This window comes from Emydura macquarii, unplaced genomic scaffold, assembly GCF_026122565.2.
Source record: "Emydura macquarii macquarii isolate MOO-44397 ecotype Brisbane River unplaced genomic scaffold, CSIRO-AGI_Emac_v2 contig_374, whole genome shotgun sequence".
NCBI lineage: Eukaryota > Metazoa > Chordata > Testudines > Chelidae > Emydura > Emydura macquarii.
In genome coordinates, this window is record NW_027130511.1 from 5,503,527 (window position 1) to 5,523,514 (window position 19,988).

The following is a 19,988-nucleotide window of genomic DNA, read 5'->3' on the forward strand; positions in this document are numbered from 1 at the left end:
GTTGTAACCCCCCGTGTGGCCGGCCGCGCATCCTCTCCCTCTCCCCCCCAGCCCCGAGCCGACCCAGAGGAGAAGAAGGAAGATGGCGATGGCGCTCACCAGGTTGGTGGTGGGGCTGGTCTCTACTCGGGTCCGGGGTCTCCCCGTCTACTCACTGTCCAATGCCCCTTTATCCGGCAGGGGCCGGGTCCCGGGTGCGAGGCGGCTCCCGCCTCCGCGGAGAACCAAATCGCGCTAGCAGCGCGTAGGCCGCACTGAGCCGGGGCCTTTCCTGAGCGCCCGGCAGCGGGCCGGAGAGACGGGTCGGGGTAGGGGGACCCGCCGTCTCCCACCTGTCTGCGTCCCGACTCGGCCAGCGGCGGAGCGCTGGGCCTGGCGGGGCGGGGGAGTTACAAGCTGCTGCCGCGGCGGCGGCCCTGCAGGACGCAGTGCGCGCCCAGAGCGGGAGCTCGGCGACCACCCTGCGGGGCTCGGGCCTGTACGGCAGGGGCAGAGGCAGGGGGCCTGGGGAGCGAGCTGGCCGGGAGTGGGAACCTCTCGCCAGAACGTGCAGCGAGCTGTCTGGAGCAGAGAGGGTGAATTTCCCCCCTCCTTGTGGGTCTGATACCTTCCCCGAGGGGCTACCCAGCCACTCCTGCGGCGAAAGACAGGGCACGGGGGACCTGAAGTCTGAGGAACCGCGGTCCAGCAAGGCATCCCTGCGCACGGAGGTTGCACGTACGTAACGCCCTGGTCTGGAGAAGGGCAGATACCCCTGAGCTGGGGTAATAAATCCCATCGTGTGCACAGCTCCATCTAGGTCCTCTGGCAGTCTAGTGAGTGGAGTTGAGAGGTCTGTGTCATTTCTCTGTCTAGCTTAAAGGATACCTTTTTTGTGTTTACTCTGAAATATAAACCTTTTGGCAGGTTTTCTTAATATTTCCTTAAGGAAATGTAAAGAATCACAGAAAATTAGACTTGGAAGGGACCTCCGGAGATCATCTAGTCCAACCCCCTGCTCAAAGCAGGACTACCCTCAGCTAAATCATCCCAGCCAGGGCTTTGTCAAACTGCAGCTTAAAAACCTCTGAAGAGGGGCAGCCTTGTATTCAATGGGGGTGCAGAGTGAGCTGAAACATGGGAAGCTAAGAGTTTGGGATTTTAGCTCAGTCCTTTGTTGTTGGCCAGTGGGAACATGAGGTGCTGTGGAGAAAGTCTGCACATACCCTGAGAAAGGACCATCTTGTATAGCTTGAGTACTTTGTCCAAACTGTGGTCAGAATGAGGTTTATAATTGTGTCTATTTGTGGGCATTTATGCGATTGAGTCATTTAGAATTGGGAGATGTTTTCTTATTCACATTGACAGGATGACAAAAAACATACTTATGTGGCAAGACCCACATTATGTTCTGTAAGACTCCTACTGCTCTGTTTGTTAAAGAAAAGGCAATCAGGACTCCTGCAGTTCCACACAAAGGTTGGAAATATATATGAATTCATTATGTCAAGTTTAGAGAGGTGGAGAGAGTGTCTCCTTCCCCATTTCAACTCAGTAGCAGCTGCAGCCAAGTTGAAAAGTGCTCAACTGTTAAGTCTTATAAATTTTTTCTAGTCCCTTTGAATAGTAGCAGAATCAGAAATTGCATTTGGTCTCAGTTGTGTTGAGTGGGTGAAACAGTCAAAGTTAACATCTTTCTTCTTTTGTTTGTTCAGTTTTTTACCAGCCCCAACTCAGCTGTCTCAGGACCAGCTAGAATTAGAAGAAAGGGCAAGGGCTCAGAGGTCAAGACAGACTGCACTGGTGTCATCACGCAGGGAACCTCCCCCATATGGGTATCGGAAAGGATGGATACCACGAATGCTAGAGGTAAATATTTGAATTCATGCTCTGGTGATAGCTCTTTTTCTCAAAAATAAATGTCTTTTTAAAAAAAAAAAAAAAAAAAAAGCACAGATCAAATCTGAGCACCTTGAATATAGCACAGAGAATTGTGTAGAGCCCCACCATATGTAACATTAGTAGTTTGAGTTGCTTTATTGTAACAGTAAAATATTTAAAGTTCAAACTACCTGATTCATGTATGAATCTGATTCTCTCTATGATTATTATTTGTACTGCGGTAGTGCCTGATGTGTTCCAGTCATGGATAGAAGCCCCTGTTTGGTGCAACAAATAATTCTGGACGTTTCCTGAGGGAATATGAATGTATCTCTATCTTTTATTTTAAAAATTCTGAATTCTGCTGCCTACTGAAAGAATACACTGTGGTACACTGGTTATTGCACTCTGGGAACAAGCCCGTTGTTCTGGAACCAAAGCACTCCCTGCTTCCACTTCTTGCTGAAAAATAGTGGCAAATCTCATGCTAGGTTTCATGCATGTTTCATGTATTGCTCATTTCTCTTTCCTTTCTGTGTAGGATTTTGGAGATGGAGGTGCTTTTCCAGAAATCCATGTGGCCCAATACCCATTGGATATGGGCCGAAAGAAGAAAATGTCCAATGCTTTAGCTGTTCAAGTGGATGCAGAAGGAAAAATAAAATACGATGCTATAGCTCGACAGGGACAGTCAAAGGACAAGGTAATATTCCTATTGTAAGGGTGTATGTGTTGGGAAGCCTTAAACCAATAGGGTTAAACATGTTTGTTCTAAAAAACTCTAACAAAATTGTATTTTGTTATTGCAGCTTCCATTGCATTGTGATATGGGGTGGAAGCAATGTTGCTGATGTCAAGGACTTGAAATTACCATTCTGTAAGACACTCTGGGCCCCCTACTCCCACTGAATTCCGTGACAAAACTCCTGTTGACTTCAGTGGGTCAGATTTGGCTCCTGTATCTGTATTAGTGATTCCTAAAAGGAAATGGCTAAATTAGGTATTGTGGTGTCCAAACTGGCATTCAGAAGACCTTTTATGCAAACCCCCTAGCCCACTCTGAGGAGCCCATTATTTCAGAGGGGGTGGATGTGGTTCGTAGACTACATCATAGCTTTCATTTTCCTTAAACAGGTGTGGGAGCAGGAGACCAGATGTTTGACCATTTCCTTGCCCCAGTAACTGTTACCCCTCTCTCTCCAGAGTAACCCAAAGGAAAACTGAAAAGAAAAAGCTAAACTCTGAGGGCTTTTTAATTTAAAACCATTGAGATGTTGATATGGATAATTGTTTAGGAACTCAAGATTCTTCCTTGATTGATGGAGACCCCTATGAAAATTTAAGCACTGGGAGGAGTACTTAGGTTTTAGAGGAATGAGAGCTATACAAAACCCCAATGTAGATGGGGAAGGGATGTAACTTTCTAAAAGTATCCAGTACCCAGTGAGTGTGAAGATGACTCAGACTTTGAGGGCGGAAATTTCCTTAATCAGAACACATGAGAGGTTAAAAATCATTAACTTTTTAAAAATTCATATTAGATTTTGTTTATTTTACTTTTAGACTTATCTGAAGTTTATCATACAATTGTCAGTGTGAAGCTTCACTTTACAAACTACTACAATCATTTAAATAAATGGAAAACCAAATCAATGAAATATGTTGAATAAATGTCATGTATTGTGTATCTTCATGACATAAGCACTCTACTGCAGCATATTTGAAACATGGGTTAAAATTAGTTTTGTTCTGAACTTGCATGTGGACTGAAAGTCATTTGAAGACCTAAAAATACACAATGGCAATGTCAGTATGTTGAGTTGTGAATGAGACTTCTTTTGGGTGTGACAAGAATTGGAAAGTAGCAACTAATAGGAAGGGCTACAGATTTATAATACAACAAAGTATAGCATGGCTAAGCAATGACTAATGGTGGTGAGGAGGGAGGGAAATAATAAACCCTTTAAATCTTCAGAGGTCTGTGCCAGTATTAACTTTATCCACACTGCCTCCAGTGAGGAAGATAAGTGGTGTTCCTAGCTAAAAAATAAGTATGTGGAGATACAGAGTGGGTAAGCAACTTGGCTGAGGCTAGGCAGTGTGTCAGTGGCAGATACAGGATTAGAATGTAGAAATTCCTGTGTCCCAGTCCTATGCTCTGAATTCTGGACCATGCTGATTCTGATATCCACCTATAGATATTTGAATGTAAACACTTAAGGAAGAAAGGAATTACTTACAGTGGTACAATGGGACATAAGTATGACTAAAGGGTGAATTAAAGAAAAGGAAAACTTAGGCAGTCTCAGGAAAATGAATGACGTAATGGAATAGTCTACTGTGGAAGTGACAAGCCCTATTTTTTAAAGAAGACTTGGGAAAGCATTAGCAAGTATGATGTGTGGAATAATCCTTCATTGACCAGGTCTGGAGTGGATGGCCTAAAATGGATTTTACAGATCTAACTTCTGTGATTATACAGTATGAATAAGATTGACTAGAGAATTTTTAATAGCCTGGACTATGCATATAATTCAGATATTCTTCAAATCTCGGTACCTATGACTGAGGAAGAACAGATGTTTATAAATAGGCCCACCGGGTGCTCTGGATCTAACTGGGATTGCTTCATGAGCAGCTTATTTGTCTGGGCTAGGAAGATAAATTATTCTGCTTTCTCTATAGCCTCTGGATTTTCTCAAATTTGAATTATATAGTTGGTCTTTGTGTGAAGGAGGCTGGTGCCACCAAACAGTTTTATCTTGAGAACCATCATATCTAGGTGGCTTGCCAGCAACTTCCATGGCTTCATCTGTCTGCCTCCTATGTTTTCTTTCCATATAAATAAAAATACTTAGAACAAAGAACTTCCCTGGAGAACCTCTGGGCTTTTGGATACTTCAAGATCTGTAACAGCAGCTCTGCTTCTTGGGGATGGCAGAAGCAGTCAAATAAATTCACACTAGCCAGGCATCTACAGATAAATCTAGACTTGACCTTGTGGATCCTAAGCCAGATACCCATAACAGCACACCTGGCTCCTGTACTGCCATAGTTTATTTCAATATCAGCTCTGCCCATGTGCCTTATGATGGAATTCAGATGGCACACAACATAAGTTAATGCTACTTGGAGCATCGCTAATTTACTTGTGTTGTTGAGGCTAATGTTATGCCTCCATGTTAGGGGAACATGCCTTATAGGGCAGCTGTCCCCAAAATCCACCCTCAGCATGGCAGAATTAACCTCTTTCCAGTAGAGTGGCTCTGTGTAGAGGAGCTGGTGACAGTACTAGTTGAAGGTGGTACTACATAGCTGCCTTTCATTGACATGGCTTTTCAAATGCCATTTTTACAGAACTTGCATGCTTCTCTTCTCCGTGCATAATAGCAAGGGAGCAAATGACATGGCTCTATCTATCCTTCACAACATATAATCGCACCACTGTCACTAAGTTAGCGCAGTGCTTGACAGAAATCAGCTCATAGATGAACTGATTGAAGTCGTAGCTCAGAAAGATGGAGGTCATGCTGATATACAGAGGAAAATATTTTGAGAAGTTTGCAACCACACTGCAATTTCCACTAGTTGACCTGAACTGGTCAAATTCTATAGCTCAGGAGTGGTCCTGCATGCCTCTCTGATGCTAAACTCCCACATAACATCTGTGAGTAACTCCTGCATCCTTCAGCTGCCTAGGAGACTCTCACCCTGTCCTGGTAGATAACCCCGAGGCTAGGTCATCATCTCCTGACTAATGCCCAAATAGATTGCACTGTTTTAGCTCAAACTGTTAGGCCTCAAGAAACTGCAACTAGTACAAAATGCAGTGATGTACCGTATTTCCCCATGTATAAGACGCTCCCATGTATAAGACACACCTTAATTTTGGGGCCCGAAATTTGAAAAAAAATGTTATTGAACTCAAGTTTTATTCATCATAAATGCAAGTAAAAAAATCTACAACCACTGTATAAGACGCACCCAGTTTTTAGATCCCAAATTTTTCAAAAAAAGGTGCGTCTTATACATGGGGAAATATGGTATCTCCTCAACATTGGCTACTAAAAGTATATCAAACCCGTCTTCTGCTCACTAAACTAGCTCCCTAGAATATTGCATCACATTCAAAGTCTTGGTCTTTATCTTTACGGTACTTAACTATCAGGGCCTAGAATACTTAAAATGCCAGGACAAGGACCACATTTGACAGCTCCGCTCCTTGGGCACAGTGGAACTATCTACTGCAAGGATAAAACTTGTCTGCAGGAAATGAAGCTTTCTTGAGTGCTGGTTCAAGACTGGAACAAATTCCCATGTGATCTAAGAATCACCACAAACCTCATTGTCTTCAATCTTGCCTTTATTAATGAAAACACATAACACAACATACATTTAAAATAAAACCACATATAATTTCTTCTGAGAGTGGAGAAGAAAGAACGCCACTTGTGAGCTGTGCTGGTCATGTTGATAAAAGATGGGTATGGTATGAGAACATGAATAGAATGGACCTAATAACTCATGAAATAGCTAATTACTCATATCAGAGTAGCATCCACCTCTTTGATAGAGCTTTCCTTGAGAAGTGGTACTAATCCTTGGTCTTTGTGGAGTGACCCTGAATTCCACTTTGGATAAATACATTGTGCCTTCTCCGGTTGAAGTGCAGGGGAGATTTTTGAAGTTCCTCACTTTTCCATAGAACAAAATGGAAAAATCTGTTTTATACCGTTCACGGTTACCACATTCCATCCTATAGTTGGCTGCATTACAGTGGCAAACAAGTGATCCTTACTTTACATATGTAGTTGATAAAGCTCTGCATAGACTTACTTTGAATGTACAGAATCGAACATATTGTTGAAAAAATATTTAAATAGTTACAATGTGACAAGTTTCAGGCAAGAGCGTTCTCCATATAAGCTTGTTCTTATGGAATTCTAGGCATGTACAATGATCAGATCCTATTGCAAGGTAAAGTGCCTTCACATAGAGTTATAGGAAGATCAGAGAGCAATCTCTTCCAATGGCAGCATAGAACACACAGATGTAGTCTCTGCCTGTTAAGACTGCCCCAACCCAGAAAAGGAATCGTTCAGTAGGATCAATAAGTTTTATTATGACTTGATTTGTGACTAGGTTGATGGAATGGAATGGAATGGAATAATTTCACACAATGGAATAATTTCAAAACGAAATGCTATAGCCCAAGATGAATCTCTTACCTGACTTTCCTTTGTCGTCTTCATCCAAAAAAAAAAAAAAAAAAGGTGGTCCAATTAAATTTTATAAGATATTTGTACTTTTTTTAAGGCGGTGGGGATATTTGACACTGCCACTGTCAGATTAATCTCCATATTGCATTCACTTTACTGCCATTTTGCGCACAAGTAGAATGTCTGTTTAGTTTAGTGGGTAATGAGTTGTGTATTTATCTTCTTCACAAAGGTCACTTGTGCCCCAATCACCTGACAGAGGTATATTGTAATTTTGAGATAACTCCTTTAGCCTTCTCTTGTCTCTGAGAATATTCAGAGTTCGTTCTGTGGGCTTGGCTCTTCATGCAATGAGGCTCTTGGGTTTTATAGTTAATTACCATAGAGGATTACTGTTCTTCAGATGTCCTTCACTCGGCTTTGTGAGATACTGGAATATTGATGCTCATTTAAGGGATTGTTAATTTTGGAGTATGTGGATAAGAAGCAGTAAATGGCTCTTGTATGCTAATTTAGCACTGAGACTACAGGTCAGTTTTATAGTTAAGCATACACTATCAGGAGCAGTTTATTCCAGATTTCTACTTGCAAGAATAGCTATTGAAAGAATTTAACCCTTTGAGCCAGGATTTTCTGATGTTACTTAGGGAGACAGATGTAAATAAAATCCTAATTCTAGGTGCAATACTTTTTTTTTTCTCCCCACATGAACTTTTCAATAACACTCCTCCCATATATGATTATTATTGGGGCTTACGGTTTAATTATTGTGTGGGGGACAATTGAATGTTCATGCTGGGGAAAGCATGAGGAGATCTCAAATATTTAACAATGTCAAGGAGGCAAGGAAAATGATATAAAGTATAAATGCAGGGTGGCAGTTTGAATTGAGTTTCTCTAGTTCTTGAAAACTGAAATATGAATTTGGATTTTCTAGTTTTGCTGGGGAATCCCCAAAAAAGGAGATGGATGGTCAGAGCACAGCACTGAGAGCCAGGAATTCATTCTAATCCCAGGTCTAATGGTAGTTTGCTGTGTGACCTTGGGCAAGTCACTTCTTTGCCTCAGATTTTTCTGTTTGTAAAATGGGAGTGATATTACTTCCCTATTTTACAGAAGTATTTTGAGAAATCCTGATAACTGAGATGCACTGGAAGCCGAATGATTGCTATATAAATGCTAAATACTTTAAAAAAGATAAGCTATCTTCTGAAATGTTTCTTTGAGGAATGGGGCATTTCCATCTATTCCTATTCCACAGTACTGATAAATTATTATGTGTTTCAGGTAATTTACAGCAAATATACAGACCTGGTACCTAAAGAGGTTATGAATGTGGATGACCCTGACCTGCAAAGACCTGATGAGGAAGCAGTTAAAGAGGTACTGTATACATTGGTACACACAACTACTAGAGCTACATTCTATTTTTTGTATCTTTGTTAAGGCACTTAATGTTACATTCCTGGTTACAGCTAACTGAAAAGACGAGAGCAGCCCTGGAGAAATCAGTCTCCCAGAAAGTTGCAGCAGCCATGCCAGTCCGAGCAGCCGACAAACTAGCTCCTGCTCAGTACATCCGGTATGGACCAACTTAGAATATATAAGCCTTTTGTGTAGAATTTTTCCAAAAATCAAGGCATGATTTTACTAAATGAGACTCCTCTTTCTTGAAGCCCAGTCCTTTGCGAGAGGCTACAATGTGAAACAAATTCAAGAAATGTAGACTTCTTTATTAATGACAAGCTAGTCTGAAACATGTTGATTGTCTTCACACCAGCAGTTGACATTTTAAGAAGTTACTAGTTTTTAATGGAATGTGATATTAATCCCATTACAGAGAGCACAGTGTGCTGGGGAAACTGACCATGATGTATGAGTTCCCCTCAAAATGAGATCTTTATAATCTGGCTCTCCCTTTACATAGTGTAACCAACTCTAAAGCAATTCTGAACTACAAGGTTAGTCTTTATTTAGAAGGAATCTCAGCTGCAACCACAACAAACTTCCAAACCAGAGTTTGGCTTGCTTCAGAGCATATCTCCGCAAGTATATTAAGGACTTTTCTGGGCCATAGCCAATGAGTAGTCCAACAACGTCTATGAGCATGTACCATGGGAAATAGTTCTGTGGAATATTGGGCATCTGACTAGATACGTTCTTCTTGTCCTTCTAGTTTGTAATTTAAATATTCTGCTCTGTCCTCTTGAGGAAACAGACCTTTATAGCCTGAAAAGGGCAGTTCAAATGCTGAATGACTGTCTAGTTAAATTTGTGCAGTCTAGTGTTTGAAGAGCACTAAAAAAAATTTGTGTGAACAAAACTGAAATGCAGAGCAGTTAAATGACAGGAAGGATGAGGCTGGCTGTGTACAGAGAACTGAATGTATCTCAACTGCTTTCTTCAGATACACACCATCTCAGCAGGGTGTGGCCTTCAACTCTGGAGCAAAACAGAGGGTTATTCGAATGGTGGAGATGCAGAAGGACCCCATGGAGCCTCCAAGATTCAAGTGAGTATCTGGAATTCTTCATAATAAGTAAAGGATTTTGGTAAACACATTTTCTTACTGCACATTGATCACACTATGCTTTATCCTTCAGGATTAACAAGAAAATTCCTCGTGGGCCACCTTCTCCTCCTGCTCCTGTAATGCACTCCCCTAGCAGAAAGGTATTGAATGTAGCTGCTATTTTCTGGTCTGGCTTCTGGCACATGTTCTCAAACCCCGTCTGTTGATACTAGCTGATACCTGTGATGCTTTTTCTCTTCTCCTTGGCTTTGAGGTGTTGCTAGGTAACTAACTTAAACTAACTTAGTTTACTTGATTTAAAATTCTGTGCCTGGGCAGTGTTAAAGGTAGGCATTTTCCTATATAGCATCACAAAAGCTGATTTAAATTCCCCACTTGTTTTACATAGGCTCATATTGCTGTGACTCTCCACAGCTTGGAGGGTTGGATAAGGCTCTAGACTTAGCACATCAGTACGGCTCTTCGACCAGCCTATGGGGTTTGTTTCTTGCAGCTTGTAGGAATAACAGGGCATTATTTTAAGTAATTAAAATATAATATGGGCTGAGAAATGATTAATGATTTTACCTTTCTCACATGTAGGTTACCTGTTCAGTGTATCTTTTATAAATGTGTTTAAAGATTAAGCAAGCAGTTTTAAACAAATAAGTTCAAGTGAAGTATGTCAGTAGCTAACATAGTTTTTCCTAACTTAATTTACAAAGGTACAATATAACGGTCAAACCGAGGGTACAAGTCCGTGGTTCAATTTATCTGGCTAGTCAATTACTACATTTAGTAATTTTGATGAGCAAGTTAAGGAAAGTTTTACAGGAAAGTTAAGGTGAGACATTCCTTTTGACTTGAGCAGGTTAGTTCAGTGTCTGCTAAGAGGCGAAGGCTGTTACTTGTCTTGGTTTGTAATTCATAAAGAGAGAGACACATACATGCGCACACACATGTGGACATTGGAGATTTGAGCATTCTCAAACTGCTTTACAGAAAGACTTTCATACCTTCCTAAAACTTTTAGCTCATGTTTGGATCTAAACTGATATTAACCAGTGTCTTTTTGATGATGAGAGATAATTTAAGCATGTTCGCATACGAAAAAGATGGTTGCTCTCTTCTCTTAATTGTACTGCAAGTTTGGGTCAGCTGGTGTTGTCTTCTACCACCCATCCTTTAGATGGCAAGTCCAGGAAGGAGAACAGGATACAACTTTGGGTGTTGTGTTGATGGTTGGCATATTTTGTAGGGCTCAGTGACTCCTCTACTCTGCTCTAAGGGACACTTTTGTCCAGTCAGGTTCCAGGATGTTGGCTATAGCTCAGCGTGGAACAATGACATGGCACCTTGCTATTTCTTTGCAAAGAATCTTTGCTTTCTGATTTGTACCAATACTTCCCTACCTGCCTTTTTGAGAGCATGAAAATGGAGAATTTTCCTTACTGGTGTAAATCTAAAAACATCTTCTCTCTCCCCCATCCCTTGTTCTTTCTTTCAATTCAGATGACCGTGAAAGAGCAACAAGAGTGGAAAATTCCTCCATGCATTTCAAACTGGAAAAATGCAAAGGTAATTAAATTGTCATAAACTCAGCCTCTAATATTGCATCCTGCTGGGAGACTTCTGTCAATCCTGCAGTCTGAATAATACTGGCTTTAAACCTCTAGACTAGAGCTCAGTAAACTGGCTGCTTTCAGAATGGAGAACACTGCTGCAGAGCTCAGTTTTTTCTCTCTCCCATTTATTAGGAATGTCAAGATGACAGGAATACAGAGCTGATAGAGAATATATTACTTCATGGAAGAGATTATATATGTTGAGAGAAAAATGGTATTTAATAAAAACCCCATAATATTGCAGTATGTGGAGCTTGAAACCAAAACCATGGGTGCTTTGTGAAAGACCCCCCCATTAAACTAATAAAGGAAAAGGTGGCATCAGAGGAGAGAGTACATTTCTTTACACTCACTCAGCCAGACTCTTCAGATGGTTCTCACTTGTGCCTTCTAACACTAGTGAATTTTCCATCTGCAATTTGGTTAAATTGTTCCCCGGCAGGGGACGCATGTGCTGCCACTCAGCAGGAACTGTAGGGGACCCCACTGCTTTTGTCAACAGATCAGTGTTTGCAGGCAATACTAATAAAATTTCAGTGACTTATTCTGACCATTCTCTCAAACTGACAAAGTTGCTGCAGTGCAGAAAGTCCAAATGAAGAAGGCAGGAAAAGCCACGTGCTGTGGTACTTTTTTTGTTACCAAATGCAACTGTTTAACTGGGCTTAACAGTGGTTAGAGGCTCCAATTTCATATTAAAACTGCTAAAGCCGCAGCTAAGCAAAAACTTCATAGAAACCTGTCTTGAATTATCTCCCAAAATACCTGCAACATTCATAGACTTTATTTTTGAGGAGTAGGCAGAACCTAACTATCTCCGACGCTCACTGGGAGCTTTGTGTCCTGGAGACACACAGCCCTGAAGTGACTGTTTTATATGTATAAAAACAATTCAGAGAAATCAACTTCTAAATACAGATTTTAAAACTGGCTAACGCCAGAAACACTGTGTCCCTGGTTCTTAACATAAAGTCAAGAGCTGAGACATATCAGTTGCAGATGATCACTTGCATCCCCGTAAAGATGCTAGTTGAAAAAATAGATGATCGGTGTAGAAAGTAGGAGACTGGAGATGAGGCTTGTATTCTCTGCCATAATTATGCAAATTTATGAAAAGCAAGTCCACTGACGCATATTAACGAGGGGCAAAGATTTTGATTTCTCCGTTCAGTGTTCCACGTTTCTTTCTGGTGATGAAGTGTCTTACCGTTTTCACTCCAGGGTTACACCATTCCATTAGACAAGCGTCTGGCTGCAGATGGCAGAGGACTGCAGACTGTTCATATTAATGAAAATTTTGCAAAGCTGGCTGAGGCTCTCTACATTGCTGACAGAAAGGTCAGGCTGCTGTTTAATCTCAGTGGTGTTATGGTTGGGTTTAATTATTTTCTTCTGTGTATTTTTATTTCCTTGGGAAAAATCAACTGAGTGAAGCTGTAGCTTTCTACTCAATCTCATGTGAGACATATAAGGTCTTATCCCCAAGATCTTTGAATCAACAGCTAAGCAAGGGCTGGCCCCCAGAGAGTTTGGGGCTCTTTTCTTAGCCTTAGCTGCTAGGCTATATGGCTGCCTGGCTTTGTTTCATGTTTATGATCTGATTCCTATTGTAAACAACGTCCGTTTAGTGGGCAGCTTCAGAGCTGTTGCTCTCTTTGCATCCCTTGCCCTAGCAGCATATTGTTTTAAAAGTGTTTTTAATCTCATACAGGCTCGTGAGGCTGTGGAGATGCGTGCACAAGTGGAGAGAAAGATGGCACAGAAAGAAAAGGAAAAGCATGAGGAAAAGCTCAGAGAAATGGCCCAGAAAGCCCGGGAGAGGAGAGCTGGGATCAAAACCCATGCTGAGAAAGGTACATCTCTCCCTGCAAAAAATCTTGTCAGGATATCAGAGTTGCTTTCACTTTAGTTTAAACCCTTTAAACTAGTTGGAAGAATGAGAGCCTGTGTAAAGTAAACTCAAACTGCAATTTCTAAGCACAGCAAATGTTTCTCATGTCTTGAGTGACCTTCCAGTCAATCCAGCTTGTTAGTGGGAGCACAGTGTATGGGAATCTGAATTTGAACCCCAACATCTTGTGTCAGTGAATGCTGCAGAGGAGGTTCTTCAGAAATCTAAAGATGCCCTCTGACCACCACAAGGAGCAGTGTTGCATAGAGGGAACCCTTGGCTTCAAGGAGGTGCTGGGGCAGGGAGAAATGGGGGGAACAAAATAATTCACATCTATTGTCAGTCTGCTGATATTTTCATTCTGATTCTTTTCACAGGACTAAAACTAGAGTTTTATATATTTACTCCAACCCAAAACAAGACTGTCCCAGGCCAAGAATAAATCTGATTTTACAAAACCTAAATGAGCTTTTTCACATCTTTGAGGATGTCAGACAGGAATCTTTTTGCATTTCTGTAACTGGGCTTATTTTAAACAAAATTGTTCAGGCTTTAGTTCACATTGTACACTAGACCTGTTAGTTACTAAATTGTGAATCCTGAGTACTGGAACAGCTGTATGCTCTGGATTGAATTATGTCAAAAATCCAGGTTCTAGCTAAAAAGAGCAGACATACTATCTGGTGACAAATCCACTGTTGTTGGATGCATATTTACATACCATTATATGGGAGTTAGTGGATGCTCTACCCTACAGCTGGAAGTGCATGCATGCCAGGATTTGTTCTTTGGATACTGAAACCTAATTTTAGTAACACTTCAAAGCATAACTCTTCTGTAGTACATGGGGACTTACACCTGTGACACCTTTTAACTTCCATGGGAGTTGCCAAGTGTTAATCCTCAAGCATTGCAGACAGAAAAGTATCCAGCCGAAAGCCAAGAAAATATGGTTCAGACAGACTACATCCCCCATCTATCTTGTCAAGCCCAGGTGCTAGAGAAATGCTTCCAATGTCATTGGAAAGGGATGTTTTTAATTCTGCTTTTTCACTTTGTTAAAGATCCTATTTAATTCAAAAAGTAGCAGAGGCCCTTCATCTTCTGTAAATCAACACTGAATTCAGTTACTGCAGTGATGACTGGTTTAATTTGATCAAATAACAAGTAGCTGTCTATAATCAATCTTAAATGTGTCTGCACAGAGGATGGAGAAGCTAGAGAGAGGGACGAAATCAGACATGACCGACGCAAAGAGAGACAGCATGACAGGAATCTTTCCAGAGCAGCCCCTGACAAGAGGTGAGTCAGGAAGAGCAGTTTATCTAGTTGCTGTATTTTTGCAACTCCCTCCCTAGGCAAGGGAAGTAATAGTAAAGAAGTTTCATCCCTGGGTGACCCATATTAGTGAGAGGGCTTCACTGGTATTTCTCCCTCACTGTTCCTGTTATGGGATTTCAAAAGCTTTATCAGCATTGCTATTAGTGTGTGTAGTTCCTGGAGTAGATGTTTAGATTACACAACTTAAGTTCCACAGTATGTCTGCAAAGCTTTTAACTTTCTTAAAACCAAGTTTACAGGATGTCCAGTTGATCTTAGAGAACTAACACTGTCTCTATGGGTACGTCTACACACAAATAAAAACCCGCATTTGGCCTATGCCTGCAGATGCGGTCTCTGGGGCTGTTTAATTGCAGTGTAGAGCTCTGGTCTTGAGCTGGATCCTGGGTGTGAGGCAGGAGGGTCTCAGAGCTCAGGTTGCAGCCTGAGCCCAGAATCTACACAGTGAGTCAGCTGGGACAACAGGTTTTTATTTGCAGTGTAGACTTACCCTGTAGGTAAAGAAAGATTTGTAGTAGTTAATATGGTACTTAACCACTGGAAGCTAGTTTTATTGATCGGAAGCTATTTAACTCAAAGATCTCGCAAGCTTACTTATGTACCCTGAACCAGAACTGTTTGGCTGAAAGCATTTATAAACTCTGCAAGCATGCTGAGGACTTTAGTTGTGAACCAAAGTTTTAGTGATACAGAGCCTAGGAACCATGTAGTCTCAGGATGAAATTCTGATCCTACTGTGGTCAGTTAGAAATCTCTTGCTGATTTCAGTGAGCCAGGATTTTGCCCCTGGCATATTGTTCCAGTTCACTGAACCATTCTGCTTGAATTAAATAAGTTTAGACACTTCCGGCTACACCTGGTAAGCTTGTGTGTTTGCCTAGACCAACTTTTATGCTCCCAAAGACTTCACTGAGCTTTGAAATTTCTGTAGTGATCAGCTCTGAAATTAACCACCCCAACCTCCTGTGATTGTCATTGACTTGTTTTTATTGAAAACAGTTTCTAATCCAAACCAGTTTGATGGAATGTTAAAAACAAAGGAAAAGCAAACTCGAAGGCCTTACCCCACTGACATGACTTCCCCCAAAATGTCTCCTGGGCCAAGAGAGCCCATGTTAACCTTTAACCTAAAAAGGGAAGGTTGAGGGTCAAACTCCAGCTTCTGATGGAAACTGTCTTAGTCTTTGCTCCAGCAGTAGGTCACGATTTTTAATCTTAACTGTCATCATTTTGACTATCTTCCAAGTGAACAATGTTAAGTGTACTGTATTTTTTACTCAGGTCAAAGCTGCAGAGAAATGAGAACAGAGATATCAGTGAAGTTATTGCCTTAGGTGTTCCCAACCCTCGGACATCCAACGAGGTCCAGTATGACCAGAGGCTTTTCAACCAGAGCAAGGTAAAGAAATGAACTCTTCATACTGTTGATTTCTAAAAAGTGAATGTTGGACCACCTCATCCCCTGTAGGGATAGTCCAGGGAAGAGAATTGCAGTGACCCCTTTCTGCTGGATATGCAGAGGAAACATCTGAAGGCAGACAGTGACACGTTGCAAAACAGAGCAGGAATCATTTTAGCTGTTCTGATTCCCATTCATAAAGTGATTGGATACACTCTAACTACCTAGATCAGTGGTTCCCAAACTTTTTGGTTCGAGGGCCACAAATATAACTTTTACAACCCTGAAGGACCAGCAGTCCCTCTCTCTCCCACACTACAACCAAAGAAAAAGTTCAGTGAGGAGGACTGTCCCTGTGGCTGCAGCAGGGAAACCATGCACTACCCCTGGGTCCCTAGACAGCACCTCCCTTCTGCAGCCAGGGGAACAGGGAGATCAGTATTCCCTTCCTTCTGGCTCCAGCAGGGACCCCAGCACCTATGGCCCCAGGCAGAGAGCTTTGCTGTGCTCTTTGCTACAGCCCAAGGGGAGGGGAGTACTGATCTCCCGTCCCTTTGGCAGCAACAAGGAGCCTGCACCGGCAACATGCTCCACCTGAGTACTTAGGCAGCCGCTCCCTTCTGCAGCCTGTGGGAGAGGAGACGCGGGCCACTCTGAAAGACCCCATGGGCCACGGGTTGGGATCCAGACCTAGATGGATTATGGTCCTCTGCCAGGGGAATGGAGGAACTTCATTTGAGACACTTCACCAAATGCATTAAGAAAATGTGCTACTGAGACAAGGAGGCAATGGTAAAGGCCTGGGTTCAAAGCAGAAAGTTAATAGTAACTTGAAATTAGCAGAGTGCGACTTCACATTTTACTGCTCACCCTGAAAGTGCTTTTCAAAAGATTGACTTGCAGTAAGTTTTATTTAACAGGGTTGAATTGTACTTTGAAATCCAAACTCAGTGAAGTCTAGTTACCTTTAAAGTAATTAAAGAAACTGCACATGCCCCTTCTGCAAAGTGATTTTACAATCATTTTTCCTATTTGTTTTCACTTCTTGTGAATGACCTGCAGGGAAGGTAACATGCAAAAAGTTGAAAAAGCAGGCTTTTCCTCTTTACTTCTCAGTTCTAGGACTTCTGGGTATAACTATATTTTAGTGTATTTTATGTTAAGCTGGCTGTTTACATTTATTACAATATTAATTATTTTCACTTGCTTTAGTCCCATTGTAGAACTGCTGTGGCATGTTAATTAGTTGTATTGCAGGGCAGGTTGAAATTGGTGTATATTAAAATGCAGGTGCTCTTTCCTGTTCCTTGCTGGAAGGGTAGAAGTGTCTTACACAGCAGATGCTTTAGCACTGAAAGTTCATGATCAGTAAACATATATTGTACCTTCCTCTAATTCATCTTAATGTTACCATACTGAGCTTTTGAAAACTCATGTATTCTACTCTGAGTACTTGTATTATCTATTCTCTTCCCCTTTCCAGGGGATGGACAGTGGCTTTGCTGGAGGAGAGGATGAAATCTACAATGTCTATGACCAGCCTTGGAGAAGCGGTAAAGACATGGCCCAGAACATCTACAGACCTAGTAAAAATGTGGACAAAGACATGTATGGTGATGATTTAGAGGCTCGGATAAAGACTAACAGGTAAGAAAACAGGAAAAACCCAGTCTCTTTCTGTGCCATTTAAAACAATGTGGATTGAACATCATCTCTTTTGCTATAGGTTTGTTCCAGATAAGGAATTTTCTGGCTCAGACCGTAGACAGAGGGGCAGAGAGGGACCTGTTCAGTTTGAGGAAGATCCCTTTGGTCTGGACAAGTTCTTGGAGGAAGCCAAACAGCATGGAGGTTCTAAGAGGCCCTCTGATAGCAGCCGCCCTAAAGAACATGAGCATGAGGGCAAGAAGAGGCGGAAGGAGTGAATGGATTGGCCTAATTGAGTACCAACACTGCACTATAACCCGGGACTCCATGTTCATGACATTTTTAATCTATCAGCAGGGGTATATAGTGGATGGTCACGTATGAAACAATTTAGTAGTTCTGTGCAGTGTAGACAGATGTGCATCATTCTAACCAGGACAGCCACTCATGGAGAACAGGGGAAGGGGAGACTGCTTTGAACTATTCAAGGACATGTTATCTTTATGCAAGGTTTAAGCTTTGACTCCCGTGTGCCCTCTCAGCACTCACAAGAACTCTGTCCCAGCATCTCATGGTAAGATATCCCTGCCTGGAGCTTTCTGGTTTTTTTAAAAACTAGCTAAAGCTTTTACTTAATAAGACAGAAGTACTCCTTGTGTATATAGCTAGCCCTCTGCTTATGCTGTAATAAATGGAATGTGGTGGAGCTTGTAAGATAGAGTTCTTAGGATTCACTGTTCCCCTGCTGTGGCTGTATAGTTTATATTTGAGCTGGGAGGGTGAAACAGCTGGATTCTGTTTTAAAGTCAAATACTCACACACTTCCTCTCAGTAATGTTTATTTAGATTTTCTTTACATGTTGGTGAAATAAAGTCTCCTGCTGCTGCTGCTAACGCGTGTCAGCTACTTTTCATCTTGCCTTGTGTCTTTCCTTGAAAATCTGGGTTGCTGTAGACTAACATGGATCTGAAATATGGAAGGCAGCTCTTTAAGTCACAATTGAAACTAACTTCGAGAGCTAATTTAATATCCTCCATCCCCATTGATCTCACCTCTAGAATATATGTTCTCAATGTATTTTGCACTGCTACACTTGCAGTTTCAGGAGCCTTAAATATAGGTACTAGGTCCCCAACAAAAAAGTAGAAATAGCTGCTACTTTTCTTAAGAGCTTCCCCAGAACAACATACAAAACTAGTAGAAAGTAACTGTCTAGGATTAAATGGGATAAACTGCCTGTGCATTGTCTTTTAGAGTGAGGAAACAGCTTATCATATTTATAACCAGCTCTTACATTACAGGAGCAAACTGAGCATTTCCTACAGACCAGCCTTTTGATCTCTTTTGCTTTTCCCTTCACTGATGTTGCCAACCCCTTTTACCAAGGGTATTAGCCTATTGTCTAGACTCTTCCTTTTCTTTAAAGAGGCTAAGGTTTGAACCCAACAAATCCCTGACATCCTCTCCCCATAATTAAGTCTAATTACTCTTCTAAAGTGTAAATTCCTCTACCACTTCCCTTTATCTTTAGTTTGCAATATTACAAAAATCACATTTGTCAACTAAAATGGTCATTAAAAGGGAAACCAACTTGAAATTCAGTGAGTTAAAACTAGGTAGTACAGGTGAATGTGGAAAAAAGCCTAAAAACATCTACCCTGTTACTGAAGCTCTAAGTGGCAAAACCAACTGTGGGAAACCATGAAAATACTATTAAAGGTGTATTTAATTTACAAAGATTCCTCCCGTCTTTCAGGAGTTGTAAAAGCAGATAGAGTTGAGAATAAAATAATTTACATTGACTCTGTTCCTTATATCCAGGATACTTATTGCTCTTGATTCAGCCTCTGGGTGTTTTACTAGTTCTATTTTACTAAGGGTAGGTATTACAGGGTGAAAGCAGTCAGGGGCAGCTGGAGCTTGGTGGGGTATTTGAACTGTCCAAACTATGTATTTAAGATCTCACCCTTGGACACTGCACCTCCCTGGGATTTTTTTTTTTTTAAAAGTTACCCTACCATACATGGTCATAGGAGGGAAAGGGTCCAGACAATACTGACAAAAGGCCTAGTTCTAAGGTGATTAGTCCCCATGAGGATGAGGCGTTTGGGGAAATCACTGACTTGATGTGCCAGTTTCCTGTTACTCCTTCTGTGACTGAGGCCACTAGAGGAGACAAGTGGTTGGACTCTGTTTTTCTGATACTTTGCTCTGAAGCTGTTGCATCAAAAGTGGATCAGTCAGTTGTCTGATTTTAGCACTATCCACCCAAGTTTTGGGACAGTGAGCCAACACGTTCAATGTAGACATGAGGGAATATACTGAGTTGCATAAGGAAGAAATGAAAACTTTAGTTGGCATATGCCTGCCCTTTGATACCAAACCTAAGACTTCCTACTGAATCCTCATGTGGTTCTGGATTTCTAGATAGCCTTATTGACCAAGTCCACCATCTCAGGGCCCATCTTCTGTATGGGGCTAGAAGGTAGGTGG

At 41.5% G+C, this 19,988-nt stretch overlaps 2 protein-coding genes across 2 annotated transcripts in view; one reads left to right on the top strand and one right to left on the bottom strand.

The window, feature by feature from the left end:
• SNW1 (SNW domain containing 1) lies at positions 1 to 18,408 on the top strand. The gene is made up of 14 exons (XM_067532720.1): positions 1 to 102; positions 1,695 to 1,848; positions 2,402 to 2,563; positions 8,367 to 8,462; positions 8,555 to 8,661; positions 9,487 to 9,591; positions 9,683 to 9,752; positions 11,104 to 11,169; positions 12,438 to 12,554; positions 12,928 to 13,069; positions 14,313 to 14,409; positions 15,730 to 15,847; positions 17,331 to 17,494; positions 17,574 to 18,408. Exons 1-14 carry the CDS (start codon positions 83 to 85, stop codon positions 17,770 to 17,772), a joined length of 1,617 nt encoding a protein of 538 aa, XP_067388821.1. The 5' UTR covers positions 1 to 82; the 3' UTR covers positions 17,773 to 18,408.
• SLIRP (SRA stem-loop interacting RNA binding protein) overlaps positions 18,317 to 19,988 on the bottom strand; it is an 11,401-nt gene continuing 9,729 nt past the window's right edge. Inside the window, exon 4 of the mRNA XM_067532740.1 lies at positions 18,317 to 18,461. Within this exon, the coding sequence (XP_067388841.1) occupies positions 18,399 to 18,461 (63 nt within the window). The 3' untranslated portion in view covers positions 18,317 to 18,398. The remainder of the gene's footprint in view (positions 18,462 to 19,988) is intronic.

Bases quoted from the DNA above. Each gene is read 5' to 3' on its own strand.
- SNW1 (XM_067532720.1), top strand. From the start codon at position 83: ATGGCGATGGCGCTCACCAG. The intron at 9,753-11,103 runs GTATTGAATGTA...CTTTCAATTCAG, and splicing joins TGCACTCCCCTAGCAGAAAG to ATGACCGTGAAAGAGCAACA. The intron at 14,410-15,729 runs GTGAGTCAGGAA...TTTTTTACTCAG, and splicing joins AGAGCAGCCCCTGACAAGAG to GTCAAAGCTGCAGAGAAATG.